The sequence below is a fragment of the Oncorhynchus tshawytscha genome, linkage group LG12 (genome assembly GCF_018296145.1).
Source record: "Oncorhynchus tshawytscha isolate Ot180627B linkage group LG12, Otsh_v2.0, whole genome shotgun sequence".
Taxonomy (NCBI): domain Eukaryota; kingdom Metazoa; phylum Chordata; class Actinopteri; order Salmoniformes; family Salmonidae; genus Oncorhynchus; species Oncorhynchus tshawytscha.
The window spans coordinates 31,208,676-31,229,308 of record NC_056440.1 but is presented as its reverse complement, the minus strand read 5'-3'; the positions used below and the strand labels follow the sequence as shown (position 1 = coordinate 31,229,308).

The 20,633-nt window shown below is 39.9% G+C and overlaps 1 protein-coding gene across 1 annotated transcript; it reads left to right on the top strand.

Annotated features, from left to right (window-relative positions):
- The first annotated feature begins 8,695 nt into the window (after positions 1 to 8,695).
- Positions 8,696 to 19,040, top strand: lgi3 (leucine-rich repeat LGI family, member 3). The gene is made up of 10 exons (XM_024438825.2): positions 8,696 to 8,963; positions 9,065 to 9,280; positions 10,560 to 10,631; positions 11,793 to 11,864; positions 13,632 to 13,703; positions 13,808 to 13,879; positions 14,098 to 14,267; positions 14,364 to 14,528; positions 14,721 to 14,811; positions 15,123 to 19,040. The coding sequence occupies exons 2-10, from the start codon at positions 9,072 to 9,074 to the stop codon at positions 15,850 to 15,852; spliced, it is 1,653 nt and encodes a 550-aa protein (XP_024294593.1). The 5' UTR covers positions 8,696 to 8,963; positions 9,065 to 9,071; the 3' UTR covers positions 15,853 to 19,040.
- Positions 19,041 to 20,633: the final 1,593 nt, after the last annotated feature.

Genomic DNA, 20,633 nt, shown 5'->3' with positions numbered 1-20,633 from the left:
GTGACGAGATAGGGGAGGGAATGAATCAAAGCAGGGTCATTGTCCTCAGGACTCTGTCTGTCTAATCATATCACTTGGCCTGCCCTGAGCCATATCTCTTCATACTCTCTTTAATTAAATTGAGTCTGTGATGAGATTACCTGACTGACATACCATCCTATGTGTAACTCTGAGCCCCAGCATGACAACATGGGGAACACATACAATATATTATACTTGTGTTTTTTATGGTTGTTTTGTATTTTAGATGATGTAGGTCACAAAACAAACAGTAACATACTGTATCATATCGCCTTTCTGCAGAGCAGCAGATAACATTTCAGCCCACCTGCTACACCCCTAAAATGTAATCTGCTCTGCAGCAAGTAGCCTAAGTAAAAAGGTTTTATCCTCCGTTTTTTATTGATTAATATGAAATAATCAGAAGCTTTATTGGTATGCTTGTGACATTTGGATTGCCTGTAAAAGACAGTCATCAAACGTGACAGAATTGTGTTGGATGGGACCTGTTGTGACAAACACTTACCTTATTGGATTTTGGTCAAATGGTTTATTGATATAGTTGGATGTGTTTGAGCCTGAATCACTGGGCATGCTGCTGGCTCCTCCAGGACTTTGATGTCACCATGTCCCTTTGAGCTCTTTTGGCTCTTAGTGACGTCTAAGGTTGCAATGTGTTCGAGTTGCGTCGGGTGTAACTTTAGCATTTTAGCTAACCCTTCCCCTTATTCTAAACTTAACCCAATTCACCTACTTTGTAAATTCACTTAACCTTTGTAGTTTTAGTTCCCCTAACCTTTCACATAAATTATCCCAACCTTTGTAACAACGTAAATTCTCCCCGTAATTCTCCTTTGTTGTTACTATGCAACAAGCAACCTGGTCTCAGAGAAAGAGGTATAATGAAATACTTCCACAAGATACAGTTCGAGTTACTTCTTCCAATTCGTATGCTATTGTATGACGAGGTAAGACAAATTATACTATAGTCCTCTAATTCCTATGATATTGTATGACCGCTATTTCATTCATAATATAAACGTAATGTAACATATTAACATAACTGAGTGTCACAGATTTACTTACAGAATAATATTAATATTAAACTAACACTTGTCATTAGTTCACCTAAAAACCAACATAAATTCACCCAATAATTCTCCTTTGTTGTTTTGAAGCAAGAAGCAACCTGGTCTCAGAAAGAAGCATAATACTTTTAGTCCTCCAAGACTTATGATAACATTCAAAAACTCAATCATGGACACTCTTACTGACAGTTGTGGCTGCTTTGCGTGATGTATTGTTGTCTCTACGTTCTTGCCCTTTGTGCTGTTGTCTGTGCCCAAAAATGTTTGTATCCTGTTTTGTGCTGTTACCATATTGTGCTGCTGCCATGTTGTGTTACAATCATGTTGCGTTGCTACCATGCTGTGTTGTCATGTGTTGCTGCCATGCTATGTTGTTGTCTTAGGTCTTGTGTGTTGTAGGTTGTGTTGTCTGTCTTGTCATGACGTGTGTTTTGTCCTATATTTTTATTTAATTTATTTTACATTTTTAATCCCAGCCCCCTGCCTCCGTAGGCAGCCTTTTACCTTTTGGTAGGCAATCATTGTAAATAAAAATGTGTTCTTAACTGACTTGCCTAGTTAAATAAAGGTTAAATAAGTCAAATTGAAAAAATACATATTCCAACTCGTATGCTGTTGTACTACCAGTTAAGACGTATAATACTATACGTCCTCTAATTTGTATGATTTTGTACAAATGCTATTCCATTCATATAATATTATAACTCATTCAAGACTTATGATAATTTACATTACCCAATTCATCCAATTCGTAATGTAACGTAACATATCATACATTACATGGAGTGTCACAGATTTACCTACAGAATAATATTAATATTATCCGCACCTTTGTCCTTAGTTCACCTAACCAATGTACAGTTGAAGTCGGAAGTTTACATAAACTTAGGTTGGAGTCATTAAAACTCGTTTTTCAACCATTCCACAAATTTATTGTTAACAAACTATCGTTTTGGCAAGTCGGTTAGGACATGTACCTTGTGTATGACACAAGTAATTTTTCCAACAATTGTTTACAGACAGATTATTTCACTTATAATTCACTGTATCACAATTCCAGTGGGTCAGAAGATTACATACACTAAGTTGACTGTGCCTTTAAACAGCTTGGAAAATTCCAGAAAATGATGTCATGGCTTTAGAAGCTTCTGATAGGCTAATTGACATCATTTGAGTGAATTGGAGGTGTACCTGTGGATGTATTTCAAGGCCTACCTTCAAACTCAGTGCCTCTTTGCTTGACATCATGGGACAATCAAAATAAATCAGCCAAGACCTCAGAAAATAAATTGTAGACCTCCACAAGTCTGGTTCATCCTTGGGAGCAATTTCCAAATCTCTGAAGCTACCACATTCATCTGTACAAACAATAGTATGCAAGTATAAACACCATGGGACCACGCAGCCGTCATACCGCTCAGGAAGGAGACGTGTTCTGTCTCCTAGAGATGAACGTACTTAGGTGCGAAAAGTGCAAATCAGTCCCATAACAACAGCAAAGGACCTTGTGAAGAGGCTGGATGACCATAATGACCATCGTTATGTTTCGAGGAAAAAGGGGGAGGCTTGCAAGCCGAAGAACACCATCCCAACCGTGAAGAACGGGGATGGCAGCATCATGCTGTGGGGGTGCTTTGCTGCAGGAGGGACTGGTGCACTTCACAAAATAGATGGCATCATGAAGTAGGAAAATTATGTGGATATATTGAAGCAACATCTCAAGACATCAGTCAGGAAGTTAAAGCTTGGTCTTAAGGACAACAAAGTCAAGGTACTGGAGTGGCCATCACAAAGCCCTGACCTCAATCCTATAGAAAATGTGTGAAAAAGCGTGTGCGAACAGGAAGGCCTACAAACCTGACTCAGTTACACCAGCTCTGTCAAGAGGAATGGGCCAAAATTCACCCAACTTATTGTGAGAAGCTTGTGGAAGGTTACCTGAAACATTTGACCCAAGTTAAACAATTTAAAAGCAATACTACCAAATACTAATTGAGTGTATGTAAACATCTGACCCACTGGGAATGTGATGAAATAAATAAAAGGTGAAATAAATAATTCTCTCTACTATTATTCTGACATTTCACATTCTTAAAATAATGTGGTGATCCTTAACTGACCTAAGACAGGGATTTTTTTACTAGGATAAAATGTCAGGAATTGTGAAAACTGAGTTTAAATGTAGTTGGCTAAGGTGTATGTAAACTTCTGACTTCAACTGTATGTAATGAGGAATTGATAAAAAAAAATAAAAAAAATCAAAGGGCAAACAATTCACACAATGAAACAACGACTGCGCAAGAATTGTCGGGAAACAGCTGAGCCATTCTGGAGAGCAGAGTACATACATTCTGGAGGGAGATGTGCCATCTTAGCCACACATCCCTCCTTGTCTCAACATTTTAAATCATACTCAAGACACATTATCTTCACACTTATTTTAGTTGCTTTTCACTGACAGCTGCAACTCTAATCAGCTACGCATAGGCCTATGCTCTCTGGTGACGTATTTTGAATCATTTTATTTAGACACAAGTAATTACACAACCGGTCAAAAGTTATAGACCACCTACTCATTCAAGGGTTTTTATTTTTACTATTTTCTACATTGTAGAATAATAGTGAAGGCATCAAAACTATGAAATAATACATATGGAATCATGTCGTAACCAAGAAAAGTGTAATATATAAATATATTTTATATTTGAGATTCTTCAAATAGCGACCGTTTGCCTTGATGACTGCTTTAAACACTCTTGGCATTCTCTAAACCAGCTTCCCCTGAAATGCTTTTCCAACAGTCTTGAACGATTTCCCACATATGCTGAGCACTTGTTGGCTGCTTTTCCTTCGCTCTGCGGTCCGACTCATCCCAAACCATCTCAATTTGGTGGAGGTCGGGGGATTGTGGAGCCCAGGTCATCTGAGGCAGCACTCCATCACTCTCCTTCTTGGTGAAATAGCCCTTACACAGCATGGAAGTGTGTTGTGTCATTGACCTGTTGAAAAAACAAATGATAGTCCCACTAAGCCCAAACCAGATGGGATGGCATATCGCTGCAGAATGCTGTGGTATCCATGGTGGTTAAGTGTGCCTTGAATTCTAATAGATCACAGACAGTGTCACCAGCAAAGCACCCCCACACAATAACACCTCCTCCTCCATGCTTTACGGTGGGAAATACACATGCAGAGATCATCCGTTCACCCACACCATGTCTCACAAAGACACGTCAGTTGGAACCAAAAATCTCCAATTTGAACTCCAGAACAAAGGACACATTGACACTGGTCTAATGTCCATTGCTCGTGTTTCTTGGCCCAAGCAAGTCTCTTATTATTATTGGTGTCCTTTAGCAGTGGTTTCTTTGCAGCAATTCGACCATGAAGGCCTGATTCATACAGTCTCCTCAGAACAGTTGTTGTCATGATGTGTCTGTTACTCTATGATGTGCTTTGCTAAAGAATAATGTAAACAAATCCATAGGGGGTGATTCATTTGATCCCTCCTTATTGCAGCTCTCTGCCCCACTTATTGCAGAATCATTTACCTACTGTATATGTTTTACTTGACAATCATTTCTGGTGTTATCCCTAATATCTGGAAAGTGGCACGTCTTCCCCCTACATAAAGTAGAAGATTCTTCTGATTTAGATAACTACTGTTCAATTTCCAAATGATCTTGCCTTTCCAAAGTTTTAGAATCTCTGACCAACTTTCAGAAAATAACATTGCGCACTCTGTTCTTAATGTGCATCACTCCAGTTTTGGAGTGGATATAGGACTGTTTCAGCTGCTATACTTGTTTAAGATGATTTGTTAAATTGCTTAGATCATAAAATCATTGTGCTGTCTTATTGTGCTGTCTTAGACCTTTCCAAGGCCTTCGATACTGTTGGCCATCACATTCAAAGGTTGACTGAAATAGGCCTGGATCAGGCTTCTTGCAAGTAGTTAGAGAATTATTTGTCAGACAGGACACGTGTGATTTCTCATGGTTAAGCCTTGTTTCCTGGATATTACAAAAGGTGTACCGCAGGGGTCAGTATTGGGACCTGTTCTCTTTGCTATTTATATAAATAACATTAGTCTATCTGTTAAAACTTTTCTCCCAGGAGGGCTATGACATGTCCCATTGCTCTACTCCAATCAATATAGTCTAATTTGTACTTAATATTAATCTGCATGCATGTTATGTATGCCCTTGCCCAACTGTTGACCAAGCTATCTTAGAGCTGCACCTTGTTGCCTTACAGAAAGCTCTGGGTGGTTTAAAACTTGTACTTAATGTAGGCAAGACTAAATACATGTTGTTCTCTAATTATCGCAAAAAATGTTTCAGATGGACTACATATTTATTCATTGGATGGTTCTCCCAATCTATCGGGTTTCCGCCAATAAATATCTGGGAATTTGGATTCAATGTAAAAAAATATATATATGGATGAGCTAGTTAGAAAGCTAAGATATAAAGTGGGCTTATTTTTTAGAAATAGATCTTGCCTCTCCCTAAATAGCAGGAAGCAGATTGTACAGTCAACTTTCCTACCAGTTCTTGACTATGGTGACACCATTGACCAGATTGCGGCAGCCACTAGTCATAAATCTTTGGATGCTGTCTACCATAGCACCATTCGTTTTATCACAGGTGACAGTTTTAATACACTGCATTCTGTATCAAAAGGTTGGCTAGTCCTCATTAAAGTCTCGTAGATCACTTCATTACTGCCTTTTTGTGTACAAAACTTTACTACACAAGCTTCCAGGTATAAAAACATGATACAAACCCTTTCACAAGGGTTGGCGATCTCTTGAGGTTCCTCGGGTCTACACTGAACTAGGTAAATCCACTTTTAGTTTTACACCTCATTGCTGGAACCAACTACAAAATGCATTTGAGTTGGATTTTCTGGTGCCGCTCTGGCAATTTAAAATATTGATTGGGGACCTTCGTACGAGGAATGTAACTGTTTTTCTTGAATATTTGTGTCGTGCTGTATTTTAGTTTTACAATTGTTCTGATTTTGATTAGATTTTGTCTCATAAATTGTATATGCAAGGCTCTCTTGTGAAAGAGACCCAGCACTCAATGGTGACTCCTTGTTTAAATCAAGGTAAACCATTGTTTTTACTAAAACAGTGTTGGGTACTAGGCTACATGATAATGGTAGACAGTAGGCAGCAGACTGAAAATGCTTGCTATCTGCTCATGACAACATTGTTGTTGTGTGGGAAAGCTGTCTGTGCCTGGCACTGCAGCTCTACTCTTGTCATGTCCCCTCCTCTGGCTGCCATCAAACTACTGTCTTCTGGATCCACACAGCTCCACTATATGGCCAACAGCTCCTCCTTGTGGGGATTCGACTCAGTTTTCCATATTTTTATTTCCATATCCTATAGATTACAGTGCCTTCAGAAAGAATTCAGACCCCTTGACTTTTTCACATTTAGTTTACTATTCTAAAATGGATAAAATCGTTTTTTTCCCTCATCCTTCACACAATACCCCATAATGACAAACGCAAAAACAGGTTTATAGAAATATCCCATTTACATACGTATTCAGACCCTTACTCAGTACTTCGTTGAAGCACCTTTGGTGCAATTACAGCCTCGAGTCTTCTTGGGTATGAAAACAATTGCCACACCTCTATTTGGGGAGTTTCTCCCATTCTTCTATGCAAATCTTCTCAAGCTCTGTCAGGTTGAGTGGGGGAGCGTTGCTGCACAGCTATTTTAAGGTCTCTCCAGAGATGTTCGAATCGGGTTCAAGTCCGGGCTCTGGCTGGGCCACTCAAGGACATTCAGAGACTTGTCCCGAAGCCACTCTTGCATTGTCTTGGCTGTATGCTTAGGGTCTTTGTCCTGTAGGAAGGTGAACCTTTGCCCCAAGTCTGAGGTCCTGAGCGCTCTGGAGTAGGTTTTCATCAAGAATCTCTTTGTACTTTGCTCTGTTCATCTTTGCCTCGATCCTGACTAATCTCCCAGACCCTGCCACTGAAAAACATCCCACAGCATGATGCTGCCACCACCATGCTTCACCGTAGGGATGGTGCCAGGTTTCCTCCAGACGTGACGCTTGGAATTCAGGTCAAAGAGTTCAATCTTGGTTTCATCACACCAGAGAATATTGTTTCTCATGGTCTCAGAGTCTTTAGGTGCCTTTTGGCAAACTCCAAGCGGGCTGTCATGTGCCTTTAACTGAGGAGTGCCTTCCATCTGGCCACTCTACCATAAAGGCCTTATTGGTGGAGTGCTGCAGAGTGCTGGTTGTCCTTTTAGAAGGTTTTCCCATCTTCTTCCCCCGATTGCTCAGGGCGGCCAGCTATAGGAAGAGTCTTGGTGGTTCCTAACCTCTTCCATTTAAGAATGATGGAATCCACTGTGTTCTTGGGGACCTTCAATGTTGCAGAAATGTTTTCGTACCTTTCCCCAGATCTGTGCCTTGACACAATCATGTCTCGGAGCTCTACTGACAATTCCTTCGAACTCATGGTTTGGTTTTTGCTCTGACATGTACTGTCAACTGTGGGACCTTATATAGACAGTTTTGTGCCTTTCCAAATCATATACTTTCAATTGAATTTACTACAGGTGGACTCCAATCACGTTGTAGAAACATCTAAAGGATGATCAATGGAAACAGGATCCACCTAAGCTCAATTTCAATTCTCATAATGTAAATAAGTATTTTTTTAATTTTTCATAACTTTGCAAAAATGTCTGAATACCTGTTCTTACTTTGTCATTATGGGGTATAGTGTGTAGATTGCTGAGGATAAAAATATATATATTTTAGAATAAGGCTGTAACGTAACAAAATGTGGAAAAAGTCAAGGGGTCTGAATACTTTATGAAGGCACTGTATATAGGATTCAATGGAATTCTATAGGTTCTAATCTGGGTTGTTCATGCTCTGAATCATCCTCCAAATCTGCCTATGAGTGCACCATTGTCCTACATGTAAATAAAAAGAAGAGGTAATATATGTTGTTACTGGCAATTACTGATTCATGGGTTATGTAGTAAATTACTTATACAAATACAATGTTTAATATAAAAATATAACTTGCTCTATTATTGTTTCAAAAAGTGTATTACTATTACTAGTTGACTACCAGAACACAAGTTTGAAATGAGGCCAGCAGCTTAGCTCTGATGTGCGGTAGCTACTACAGTGATTCTCAGTACTCTGCCGCCCTTGTGGATGTTATCTAAGAGATTGTTCTCTTCTCTTCTATCCTAATATCTATTATCCTTTCCTATGACTCTTTCCTTTATTTTTCTGTGAGGCTTTCTTCCTTGCCCATCTCCTCTCATTTAAATGTTAAAAGTGGTATTTTTCTCATTGTCTCCATAATTCCAATCCCAATCAGGATGATAACAGGCTCAGAGAGAGAGAGAGAGAGAGAGAGAGAGAGAGAGAGAGTCTGAGGCAGTGTAAAGGCCCCAGAACCCCCTCACCCTTCCATTCCCACCCAGCCTGCCAGGCCTGACACTGCCTTGTTCCTCCTCTCCCCTCCCCCTGCCTGGCTGCCTCCCTGGTCATATTTTTAAGTCTACTGTGTACGATAGTAAATAATTCAGAGTCAGTGGCGCTGCGTACAGGTCCTAGTGCGGGGAATTGCAGCCTCGCTCCCGCAGTCTGCACTCTGACAGCAGCTCTAGGGAGAACACACACATCCAGGGAAGCTGCAGAGCACACACACACATTCAGTGAAGATACCATCCGACTGCCCTCTTTCTCTCTCTCTCTCTCTCTCTCTCTCTCTCTCTCTCTCTCTCACTCTCTCTCCCCAACTCTTCACAGTCTTTCGATAGCTCAGCAACACCACTTCTACTGCTGCGGCTGCTGCTGCTGCTGCTGCTACAAGGTAAACAGAGATTTTGTCTTGTTCTTCTTTGAAGGGAAAATACAACTTCTTGAGGCTCAGCAGTCTTTGTCACCAGTCCCTTTGCCTCTATACATCCGTAGAGGAAATATGCTGAATGCCGGATCGAGAAGGGTCCCGGGATGGCTGAAGCTGTTGTCCAGCCTATGTCTGCTTCTCTGCCTGGTGGGGGAGACTGGGGCCAAGAGGGTCCCCAAAATCCCCCGCTGTCCTACCACCTGCTCCTGCACCAAAGACAGTGCCTTCTGTGTGGATACCAAGACTATCCCCAAGAGCTTTCCCCCTGGGATCATCTCCCTGTGAGTACAACACTGATCACTCTGTGTGTGTCTGTTCATGTATACCTCTTTCAGATTTTTGGTCTATTCCTTACATTTCATTCCAAAATGATAAAACCAGCTGTTGATAATGTACATGAAGACTGTGATGTCATGCATGGTTTTTACGGATGACATCACATCACGCAAACATAGGCGACACTTTTACAATACATTCTGCAGTCTACTCTGCTTACCAAAAGCTTATACTTCATGTCTACAACATTTTTAAACAGTTTCAGATTATATTATATAATACTATGTTTCTCAAGAGAGAAAGACAGTGTTTGTGCTCCTCAAGAACGTGTGTCTGAAAGATTTTAAAGAGATATTATGAGAAAGAAAAGATGACGTTCACAAATGCTAATAAAAGATAACAAATGGGCACTGTGCCTCAGTCTCTCCTCATTCTTGGACAGAAGTCAGGGGGAGCTGGCAGAAATGAGACTACATTGATTGGAGTAGAGCAATGGGATGTGCCATAGCCCTCCTGGGAGAGACACTTACAATAGATTCACATCTCACAGCAAAAGACCTGTGTATCCTCCAAGGAATAGTAACCTTACAAAGGTTAGATAAATAGTGCGCACTCAATTAATGGAAGCCAATAATGTAGTAGATAGCATACTCTATCTGCATACATTTTACTTATACAAGAATTTTGGGTTTACTTAGATTTTTGTCTCTATTGACTGAATTTATTATCTTTCTGTAATTGAGCATTATGTTCTTGCATTTAAAGAGTTTGGGGAATTGAAGTGCACAAGCACTGCAAGGTGGAGGTGGCCTCATTGTAAAGTGATGAAGACATGGACCTGTGAATAAGGAAACTGTGTCCTAGTTTTAAAAGATTTTGCCCTTCTTGAAATTCAAATAGTAAGACAGATTTATCCACAGGAGCTCTTGGTAAAACATCCCATGCTGCATGTTCAGTTCTGTCAATAGATTGACTGTGCCTGGGGACTGAGGAGAACATTCCCATGCAGGCCCCATCCCCTTATATTGATTAGGTGTGATGCAGTACCACCATCCATCAGGATCTAACAATTCTTATTTTTCCCTTTCAACTTTTAACCAAAAGTTATGCTAATAAACATACAAAATTCACTAACCTCTGTGGCTGACTGGCAACATACATCCACTTTAAGCATGGAGCAACAAGCCCTTTCGCACAACAGGGGTTGGATAAGGATTATGAAATTGACTCAATGTTAATTGATGGAGTCTGAATGATGATAAGTTGATTGTCTGTACTCCTCAGGACGATGGTGAATGCAGCCTTCACTACAATCCCAGAGGGAGCCTTCTCCCACCTGCACCTTCTGCAGTTTCTGTGAGTATTCATGCATATCCCATCATCCCATTCTCTCCCTTCCTGTCTGAGTTAGAGGAACTAGAGCAAACAGTCTCAACTTTACTTCTGTGGTTTGGGTTAAATTGAAAAGGCTTAACATGTTCTCTCCAAGACACCATCTTCTATACAACAACAAAAAATCAGCTAGACCAATCTCGCCTGTTGTTTTGGAGACCAAAATCAAGATAATACATGTAGTAAGATTGAGGGCTAAACATACACATACAGATAACTAGATAAAAAGCACAAGTCGTGAAGTAACATTTGTTAGACAATACAAGCACTATAAATCTCTTGAAATAAACTGTTATTGAAAACAGTGGTGACAAGGCAGTAGTGAAAGTAAAGTGGCTCTGTATCAGTGTCATCGCCAATGACTGACTCCCTTCAGTTCTCTTCTGTTTAAACAATGGCTTATCTGTCTACGCAGATTCAATGGAGTGTGTGTGTTTGTGTGTTTGCGTGTGTGTGTTTTCACATTTTGTGGTTTTGAGCTCATATTAAAAGGCCCAATGCAGCTGTTTTTATCTCAATATCAAATCATTTCTGGGTAACAATTAAGTACCTTACTGTGATTGTTTTCCATTAAAATGGTAAATAAGGAGCTTGTTAGCAAAGCTTCTTAGCAAAGAGCAATTTTCTCAAGAAAGAATTTTGCTAGAACTGTCTGGGCGTGGTCTGAGTGAGGAGGGGAAAACTGAAAACTAGCTTTTTGGCAGAGAGGTTTGGAACTCTCTTTCTTATTGGTCTTTTAACTAATTAATCACCTGGTGATGTCACCAGGCAGGACAAAACTCCATCCCACCAAAACAGGCTGAAATTTCAGGAGGTGACCTATACTATATTGAACAGTTGATCTGTTCCTTGAAATTGAATAGCTCTTCCTATTTTCACTCCACAACCATTCAGGTGATTTATTTGTTACTGGAGGAGATGTTTTGTACACTACTTGTGTCCATGTGTAATCCTGTGTAAATAAATGCACATTTACAGTAGCCGGTATTGATTAGCATGTTTTTTTTTTACCTCTCCAGCAGTATTTTTCTGGAGATTTTGTTAAATTAAGCATTTGAAAAGGAAAGTGAAACAGATTTCCTTCCAGTGTGTTATAAACCTCTCTCTTTCTCTCCCTCTCTGCAGTCTGCTGAACTCTAACACCTTCACTGTTGTGGCTGATGATGCCTTCGCAGGTCTGTCACACCTGCAGTACTTGTAAGTGTCATACTTTGTGCCCTTATTCAACCACAGATATACCCCCAACAACCATTCTATCTGAGAGGATGAGGTAGTGGTGTTACAATGAAAGATCCAGTTCTCAGCCAGACAAGGATCGCGTAAATAGCATTGGATATTGATCCTCCTCCTACCACAGAGCCTTGACTGCCTTTGTGGGGCCTGATGAAGCTGAGCATACCATTTTGTTAATTGATGGGAAGTTGGGCCCCAGGAAATATGAGGTTGCTGATACCATCACATTAGCTGCTTTTCACGGAAGCAATGCATTAGGCTCCATAAAATGATTGTGTGGCTCTGGCTGCAGCTCAGCCCCAGGGCTCTGCATCGCCCTGCCAGCTCTACCCAAGGTGGCTCCTCACTGTGAATGCTAATGAACTCATATCTTCATATTCAGTGCTGCTCAATATAGGAGACAGAATGCAGGCTGGCTGAGCTCACACTGTGTAGCCCTGGGATGCTTCACAGATCCAGAATGAATACAGAGAATACACTTGTAGTCAATTGTCACCTGAACTTTGATACAGGGCTCAGGCAATATTTATATTCATTACTGAACCCATGTAGAGGCACCCTACTAAGTACTAAGTACTGCCAACTGTATATCCAAAACATACACCTGCTATGTTAACTTCATTAGAAAAATGTGAGTGGGGGGATGATGGCTTGTTTGTTTTGAACACTTTTCACCGCAGCCAGTAGGTGGCTGTTCCTAGATCCCCTCCCCCCTCTTCTTCAACACTTGGCTTATACTCAAGGTCAGTGCTGCTCTTACTGCAGACATTCCAGCCAACAGCCAGGCCCAGGTCCATTCCCATTATAGCTGCTTAAGATTCAAGAAGCAGGACATGAGCCCCTTGGTAACCAGCTTTTTAATTAAATAAATAAATGAGGGACAGACAGAGACACAATTATGATAAAAGGTTCAGTAAGACCAATATTATATACTCTGAATATGGAGAAGAAGGCTGTGTACTATGTATGATTGAAATGGCAATGTATTCAAATGATCTTGATTGTATTATATTGGCAAATGACCCCGAGTTCTACCAGAAAGCATGTTTTTATCATAAGAATACACATTCATTGAGATGCCACTATTAATACAAAGCTGTCTGTCTGAGTCATTCATTCACTGGGTTGATCTTGATTGTCATGATTGCTTGCATTTTTTCAGAAGTCTACTATCTACACTGATCTACACTACTATCACACACAAAACATTAAGAACACCTGCTCTTTCCATGACATAGACTGACCAGGTGAATCCAGGTATTGATGTCACTTGTTAAATCCGCTTCAATAAGTGTATATGAAGGGGATGAGACAGGTTACAGAAGGATTTTTATGCCTTGAGACAATTGAGACATGAATTGTGTGTGTGTGCCATTCAGAGGGAAAAACAGAATATATAAATGCCTTTGAACCGGTAGAAGGTCCCAGGCACATCGGCTTTGTCAAGAACTGCAACGCAGCTGTTTTTTCCACGTTCAACAGTTTCCCATGTGTATCAAAAATGGTCCACCTCCCAAATGACATCCAACCAACTTGACAACTGTAGGAAGCATTGGCGTCAACATCGGCCCGCATCCCTGTGGAACGCATTTGACACCTTGTAGAGTCCATGACCAGACAAATCGAGGCTGTTCTGAGGGCAAAAGGGAGGAGTGTTCTTAATGTTTGGTATAGTCCGTGTATGTGTGACACAGTATAATGAGTGATCCTCTCTCTCTGTATGGCCATCAGATTTATAGAGAACAATGACATCCAAGCCCTGTCAAAGCACACCTTCAGAGGGCTTAAATCCTTGACTCACCTGTGAGTATATCTTCTGCCTATTTCTCTGTAAATATCAATGGAAGAATACTAGTTTTGAATTGCATGGACATGTTTTGACATTATTCATTTTCTGTTTTTTGTAGTTCTCTGTCAAATAATAACCTGCAGCTCCTTCCACGAGAACTCTTCAAATATTTTGACATTCTGACAGACTTGTAAGTACATATATTTTTAAAAGGGAACATGGTATCCTTATCATCATTGGTTTCATCTTGTGATTTTATGTTTTTAAAACAAGTAACTATAACTTATTAGTATTAACATACTATTACCATGTTATTACCCACTTTATGAAGTGCTGTAGATTTGCTGTAGTTTTCTAAGAACTGTGTCATAGGTGGACAATAATGATATTTTTCTATGTGTTACCCAGAGACCTGCGGGGTAACTCATTCCGCTGTGACTGTAAAATCAAGTGGCTTGTGGACTGGATGGAGAAGTCCAACACCTCTGTCCCTGCCATCTACTGTGCCAGCCCATTTGAGTTCCAAGGCCGCAGAATCCATGATCTAACCCCACGAGACTTCAACTGTATCAGCGCAGGTTTGTCCCCAATTATTAAAACAATTATTCATTTCACAGGACATCAAGGCACTTCATTTACAGGTTGATAATCTTCATCTCTCTCTTCCCCTGTAGACTTTGCAGTTTATGAAACTTTCCCCTTCCAGTCTGTGTCAGTGGAGTCCTATGAATTCAACGACGATCAGTTTGTGGCCTTCGCCCAGCCTGATACTGGGTTCTGTACACTGTTTGTATGGGATCATGTGGAAATGGTCTTCCGGATGTACCATAATATAACATGTACGTTTCTTCCAAGATGCCTTCTAAAAATAAGTATTCATGCCAGAAGACAATCAATGCATTCAACTATTATCATTTAATTATAGACCAAGGGAATTTACATTGTATCTGGGAACAAACTACTTCTTTAAGTACACAGAGGATACTGAAGTCAACTAAACTTGCTACTTTCTGCTTCTGTGTTTCTCCTAGCTCGCTCCGCTGTCTACTGCAAGCCTGTGGTAATAAACAACACTCTTTACATGGTTGTGGCTCAACTTTTTGGAGGATCCCACATCTACAAGTGAGACTTATTCCAATTCCTATAAGCAATACAGTGTCATTGACTTGTTCATTTTCTTAGCCACAAATTGTGTTAAATGGATACTTCGAGATTTTGGCAATGAGGCCCTTTATCTACTTTCTCAGAGTCATATGAACTTGTGGATACCATTTTTATGTTTCTGTGTCCAGTATGAAGGAAGTTAGAGGTAGTTTCGTGAGCCAATGCTAACTAGCATTAGCTCAATGACTGGAAGTCTGTGGATATCTACTTAAGGTTAGATGTTTACAATGATGATTTAGGGATGGCTGACCTGATTGATACCGTTACAGGTGGGAAGAGGACCCACAGCGATTTGTGAAGATTCAGGACATTGACACCACACGTGTGAGGAAACCCAACTTTGTTGAGACCTTCCAGCTGGATGATGAGTGGTACTTTGCAGTAGCAGACAGTTCCAAGGCAGGCTCTACGAGCATATACCGCTGGAACAGCAACGGTTTCTACTCCCACCAATCCCTTCATCCCTGGCATCGTGACACCCATGTGGAGTTCCTAGATGTGGAGGGGAAGCAGCGTCTCATTCTCTCCAGTGCCTCCCAGCCCCCAGTGGTTTACCAGTGGAACCGCAGCCTGCGCCAGTTTGCCTTTCATTCCCAAATCACTGAGACTGCTGACGTACAGATGGTCAAGCATTTCTGGGTGCGCAAAGTTCTCTACCTCTGCCTTACACGCTTCATTGGCGACTCCAAGATTCTCCGCTGGGAGGGGCAGCGCTATGTTGAGATTCAGACCCTGCCCTCACGTGGCTCCATGGCTGTGTATCCATTCATCGTGGGCCCCCGCCAGTATCTCCTCTTAGGGAGTGATTTCTCCTTCTCTCGAGTTTACTTGTGGGACGACCTTACCCAGCGCTTCCAGCTCTTCCAGGAGCTCAACATGAGAGCACCCCGGGCCTTCAGCTTGGTGTCAGTGGACAACAAAGACATCCTGCTGGCAGCCAGCTTCAAAGGCAACACCCTGGCCTACCAGCACCTAATAGTGGATCTTAGTGCCAAATAGACCAATCCAGTCAGAATCTCTGAGACCATTCATGTGTCTGTTCTGTTCTTATGAGGCCCGATTCCAACTTAAGAATTTACAAATTTCCTACACACGTCTTTCCGACGCATTTCTTAGTATTTTGTATTCAGACTTACCTTATTTAGTTGCATAACGCGCTCTGCAGGTGTGGCTACCTTGCACACTCTGAATAAATTCCATTCAACCCCTGAAAACCCTCCCACTTGCTAGCCAACAGATTTTCTCATGGAATCTTCATTCAATATTTTTTTCAGTGCACTTATCTTAAGCCATCCCTTTAAATACAATGCACCTTTTAGTTTGAATTTTGTCGACAGACTCGAGAGAACGGGTTCAAAATATTAGGGATCAATGAAAGAAAACACCAATTGGTAGATGGTAGATACAAAAAATACTCTGATCGTGCAGATTATTTGGGTTTAGGAAAGTATTTATGAATCATAAAAAACAGGTTTAGAGAAACTTTACGCACGAAAGAAAGAAAATGTTGATTTAATTCATTCTGAAAATTGCCACATTCAGTTCTTCAACACATGATAATGTTGGAAGATTAGTGTACATAGAATTATAACAGGGAGAATAGTGTACAACAGTGTTCTATCCTCTCGCCTGCACTAACCATGGAACTGTGTGATGACACGGCCAAGTACTGCGCCATGCATGGGGTTCAAACTATTACAGCTTGGTCTGCGCTCCACTCCGTAATGATTGAATTATGTCTTTTTATATTATCAACTGTTACTAATGATTCTCAGCAACAACCACACAGCCGTGACGGCGTTTACTGAGGAAACAAATGAAGGTAAACACAACAATGTAAGTAAATGGAATGATAATGAAGGTTATACCAACTAAAGGGAACTAAAAGTAAATTGTCAGTTGAATATGTGTTGTTATTAGGCCTACAGTACTGACGGTTGATACTGATAGTGGCTAATATTTCACATGATAGAAATAGGAAACAGAGAAAGTCACGGTATTCAAGACATTCGAGAGTGCCCATCCCTGCAAGTTAAAAAAAGACTGTACAATTTAAATTCTGCATAACGGCACAGTACTTCATAACCTTTACTGTGGGAAAGTTGATATGTTCATATGCTTCAGTTTGCTGCCATATGACTGGTTTCACGTCTCCAGAGATTATAAGGTAAAATAGACCTAACACAAGTGTTATTTATATTTACAATTCCCTTATCAAAAACGGATTACTCATTTACCTAGCTGTTATCAATAGCTCTTATCAAGTTGTAAATTACAGTGCATGGTGAATGCTGTTATTTCTATCAGAAAAAAATTAAGTAGATGCTTTTTCCTCTTGGAATTGGAAGGTTCGCTCGACCTTATTCATGGTTTCCTCGTGCGTAAAGGTGGTGGAATTATGAAGGAATTAAGTCAAGATCAGAATATGGCATATCTGTAGACACAACTCTGCCACACCTTCATTTCTTAGATCTCCACCCCCAACCAATTACAGGTGAATAGCATGCTATTCTCATGCTTAAATTTGTCAGAATATGCATAGAGGGAAAAGTGCATAATAAGGGAATTATGTTCAATTTAAGCAAGGTTAACTCGGGTCGGAATCGGGCCCATGGAGAAAAGCAAATCATCTAAGCCATGTGACTAAATGCCTGTTAGGTTAGTTAACCACTTTTGAAGAGTGAGTACTAACAAACAGGAAATGCATGATATCTTCTGATGTCTCTGATTGAATCAATTAATGTGTAATGACAAAACATATCACCATGATTAATACGTGTCAAATCACTTTGCAACATCACTACTTACTCTATTTACCATGAATTCATGCTACATGGAAAATATAATGGAAGGTGCAGATATAGTACAAATAAAAACATATAAGTAACATCAGATTATGTGAAAAGCATGTGCATCTACTGAACGGTTTTCTATTGACTGTTATAAAATCATTTTATTCATGCAATAGGGCAAAGACGAGTAGGCGGCCAGTACGTTGCAATAAACTTTAGTGAACTATTAACATAATATATTCTGTTAATAATTCACTAAAGTTTATCGCAATTTACTGGCTGCCTACTCATCTTCTTTCTTGAATTACCTGCCATTAGGGGCCTGCCCTCATCTCATTCATGCAATAGGAAAATAACTGTTCACATCAAATAGAGTTTGATATGGACATTCTATGAAATGCTAGTTAATATATTTTCAAAGCAATATAAACTGTAATCTGCATGCCATAATGGTATCTTTACAGTAAATTATATTTTATAAAATAATGCTTATTCTGTATAAGTTTTATAATGTTTCACAGGTAATAAGAGCTATCAATGTTTTTGTCATAAATAACATGTATCTCTCTATGTTGTTGATCATGATTGATACCAATATATTTTCATTAATCTAGAATGTAGCTAGGCTACACAGATTTCTCTAAATTTATGTGAACTGAATAGTACTGGAAGGTTATGTCAAGCTCCTGTCATATATGTGAACATATGCATGAATATGTACACTTTGTATGTTGTGGCTGAACTACACGGGCAGTCAATTGCCCAAACATTTTTATTCCCAATTTGAATGCCCAACAATTGAGAATCAGTTCAAATCCAGGCTTGACTCCTCATGTCTGTATTTGCTAAACGTTCAAAATTTTGCCTAGAGAATGTGTCAACATCCAAATTCTGGCCAAATCTCTGTGCACTTTGATTCTACATAACTTATAGCTTGTCTTCAGACATTTTATGTTATTCTCCTCTGTGCATTTTATGTAGCTTTACACTGTACGTAATGTAATGTATCCATGCATCTACTGTAATAGTGCACCCATATTAACTAAAAAACTTGCAATAAATACTCAATTTAAACATCCTCATTTACATAGTTGACATTTACACATTTTTCTGTGATTGGCCTTTACTGCATTTGTATGGAGAAAAGTTACACTCTCTATGTCAAATATAAAATAACTAGGTTCAACATTATTCTTTATATAGTCTACCATATCTACACATTTTATGTGGGTTATTATTTTATTAGTATAGCGATTGTATGGTGCACTAAAGTGTAGCCTAAATCACCCTTACCACCATGGAAGTGGATATAGTGTGAGAGCTAAATATTTGCCCTGAAAATTGTTGCCACTTGTACGTATCTGAAGTAATAAATGTCCTATTAAAAATGCTGCATCTAAGGTTTACTATTCTGAACTTTATTATTCTGGACTTTAGTTTTCCTTGATCAGCCAGTGGAAGCTCTCAATGGCGCTACCCATGCTAATACGGGCTTTTGGCCACTAGAGGCCACTGTCATTTTCTATGGGTACTTCCTACTACAGCTATCTAGTCAATATGGGTGACAGTCACAGTAAGCACATGCATACAACTAATGAAGCAACAGTACAACCATCATTAGTACTTTTTATAAAAAATAAAGAATAATCCGTTTTCAAACATAATTTTTTTTCTAAGACGACCAGTGAAATTGTTATCCCTATTTGGTATCCTTGGGACGTCCCTATCCTAAACCCTAAATCTTAACCCCTACCCATACCCTAACCTTAACCTTTTAAAATGTTTAACTTCAATGGGGTAACGTCCAAGTTTGGACATCCCAAGAATCCCGGATAGCAAGGACCACATTGAAATAAAACTCCGTTTTGTGAGTTGCCAGTGACCATCATTGGTTACCACCTTTCAAAGTTCGTTGCATTATGGGGTAAAAGTACATGTCGACTGCATGAACTTTACAACAATCATGTGCTGGGGCAGCAGGGTAGCCTAGTGTTTAGAGCATTGGACTAGTAACTGAAAGGTTGCAAGTTCATATCCCTGAGCTGACAAGGTACAAATCTGTCATTCTGCCCTAGGCTGTCATTGAAAATAAGAATTTGTGACTTGCCTAGTTAAATAAAGGTTAAAAAAAAATGTGATCAAAAGTCATGAAGTTTCTGCAGTTGCTCTTTACCAACTGCAGCCATCACCTGCATTATGGTAGGCTCTATTGCCAACCAATCATTATGTTGTTTTTGTTTGACACACACGAATGTGTCCAAAGGTATGACTAAAACAGGAACCAACTATGATTCACGTATACAGTGGATGTATACAAAGGAATGTGATATTTGATGCTCTCTCTCACTGATTGAGAGTACACAAGTATGATTTCAGTTTGTGAGTCAGTGATATGGGAGTTGGAGCCATGTTTATTTCGACATTATAAAGAATTTTTTTATAAACAATGGCAACACTGCAATGTTGATCTTATTGAGCCTTGCTGTTGGAAAACCACATTAGTGTCTGACTTTCGGCTGTCACAGATGCACTTCCCCCCCCTACTTCACTCCTTGACTTTCATCTACAGTTGGTTGCTTTCGCCTTACCACTCAAGCACGCCCCATGTCCACCCACACCAGGCATGTATGTATACATTTATTTTGCAATAGTATGTAAATGTAAATGTATTTTGCCAAGCTCGTGCACGCGACTCGAGCGGTATGGTGTGCTAAAATAAAACTTGGTTCTATTTGTGACGCTTAACGTGCTGCAAGTCCCGCCTCTCCCATCTCCTCATTGGTTTTTAGGAGCATATACCCACGTGGGTGATTGAAAGATGAACTGAAGTCCACACTCCAGTCGGAAGTGGTAATGCACCTTAAAGTTGGTTGCCATCCTCTATATGAAGTCCAAAGAAGAAGAAGCCTGAAGGAGGAGAGATTACTAGAAAACAAACTGTTTCCCTTTTATTTTTCCTTTATCAGTCAGTTAAAAACTCATTTTTAT

Bases quoted from the DNA above. Each gene is read 5' to 3' on its own strand.
- lgi3 (XM_024438825.2), top strand. From the start codon at position 9,072: ATGCTGAATGCCGGATCGAGAAGGGTCCCGGGATGGCTGAAGCTGTTG. The intron at 14,529-14,720 runs GTACGTTTCTTC...TGTTTCTCCTAG, and splicing joins GATGTACCATAATATAACAT to CTCGCTCCGCTGTCTACTGC. The intron at 14,812-15,122 runs GTGAGACTTATT...ATACCGTTACAG, and splicing joins GGAGGATCCCACATCTACAA to GTGGGAAGAGGACCCACAGC.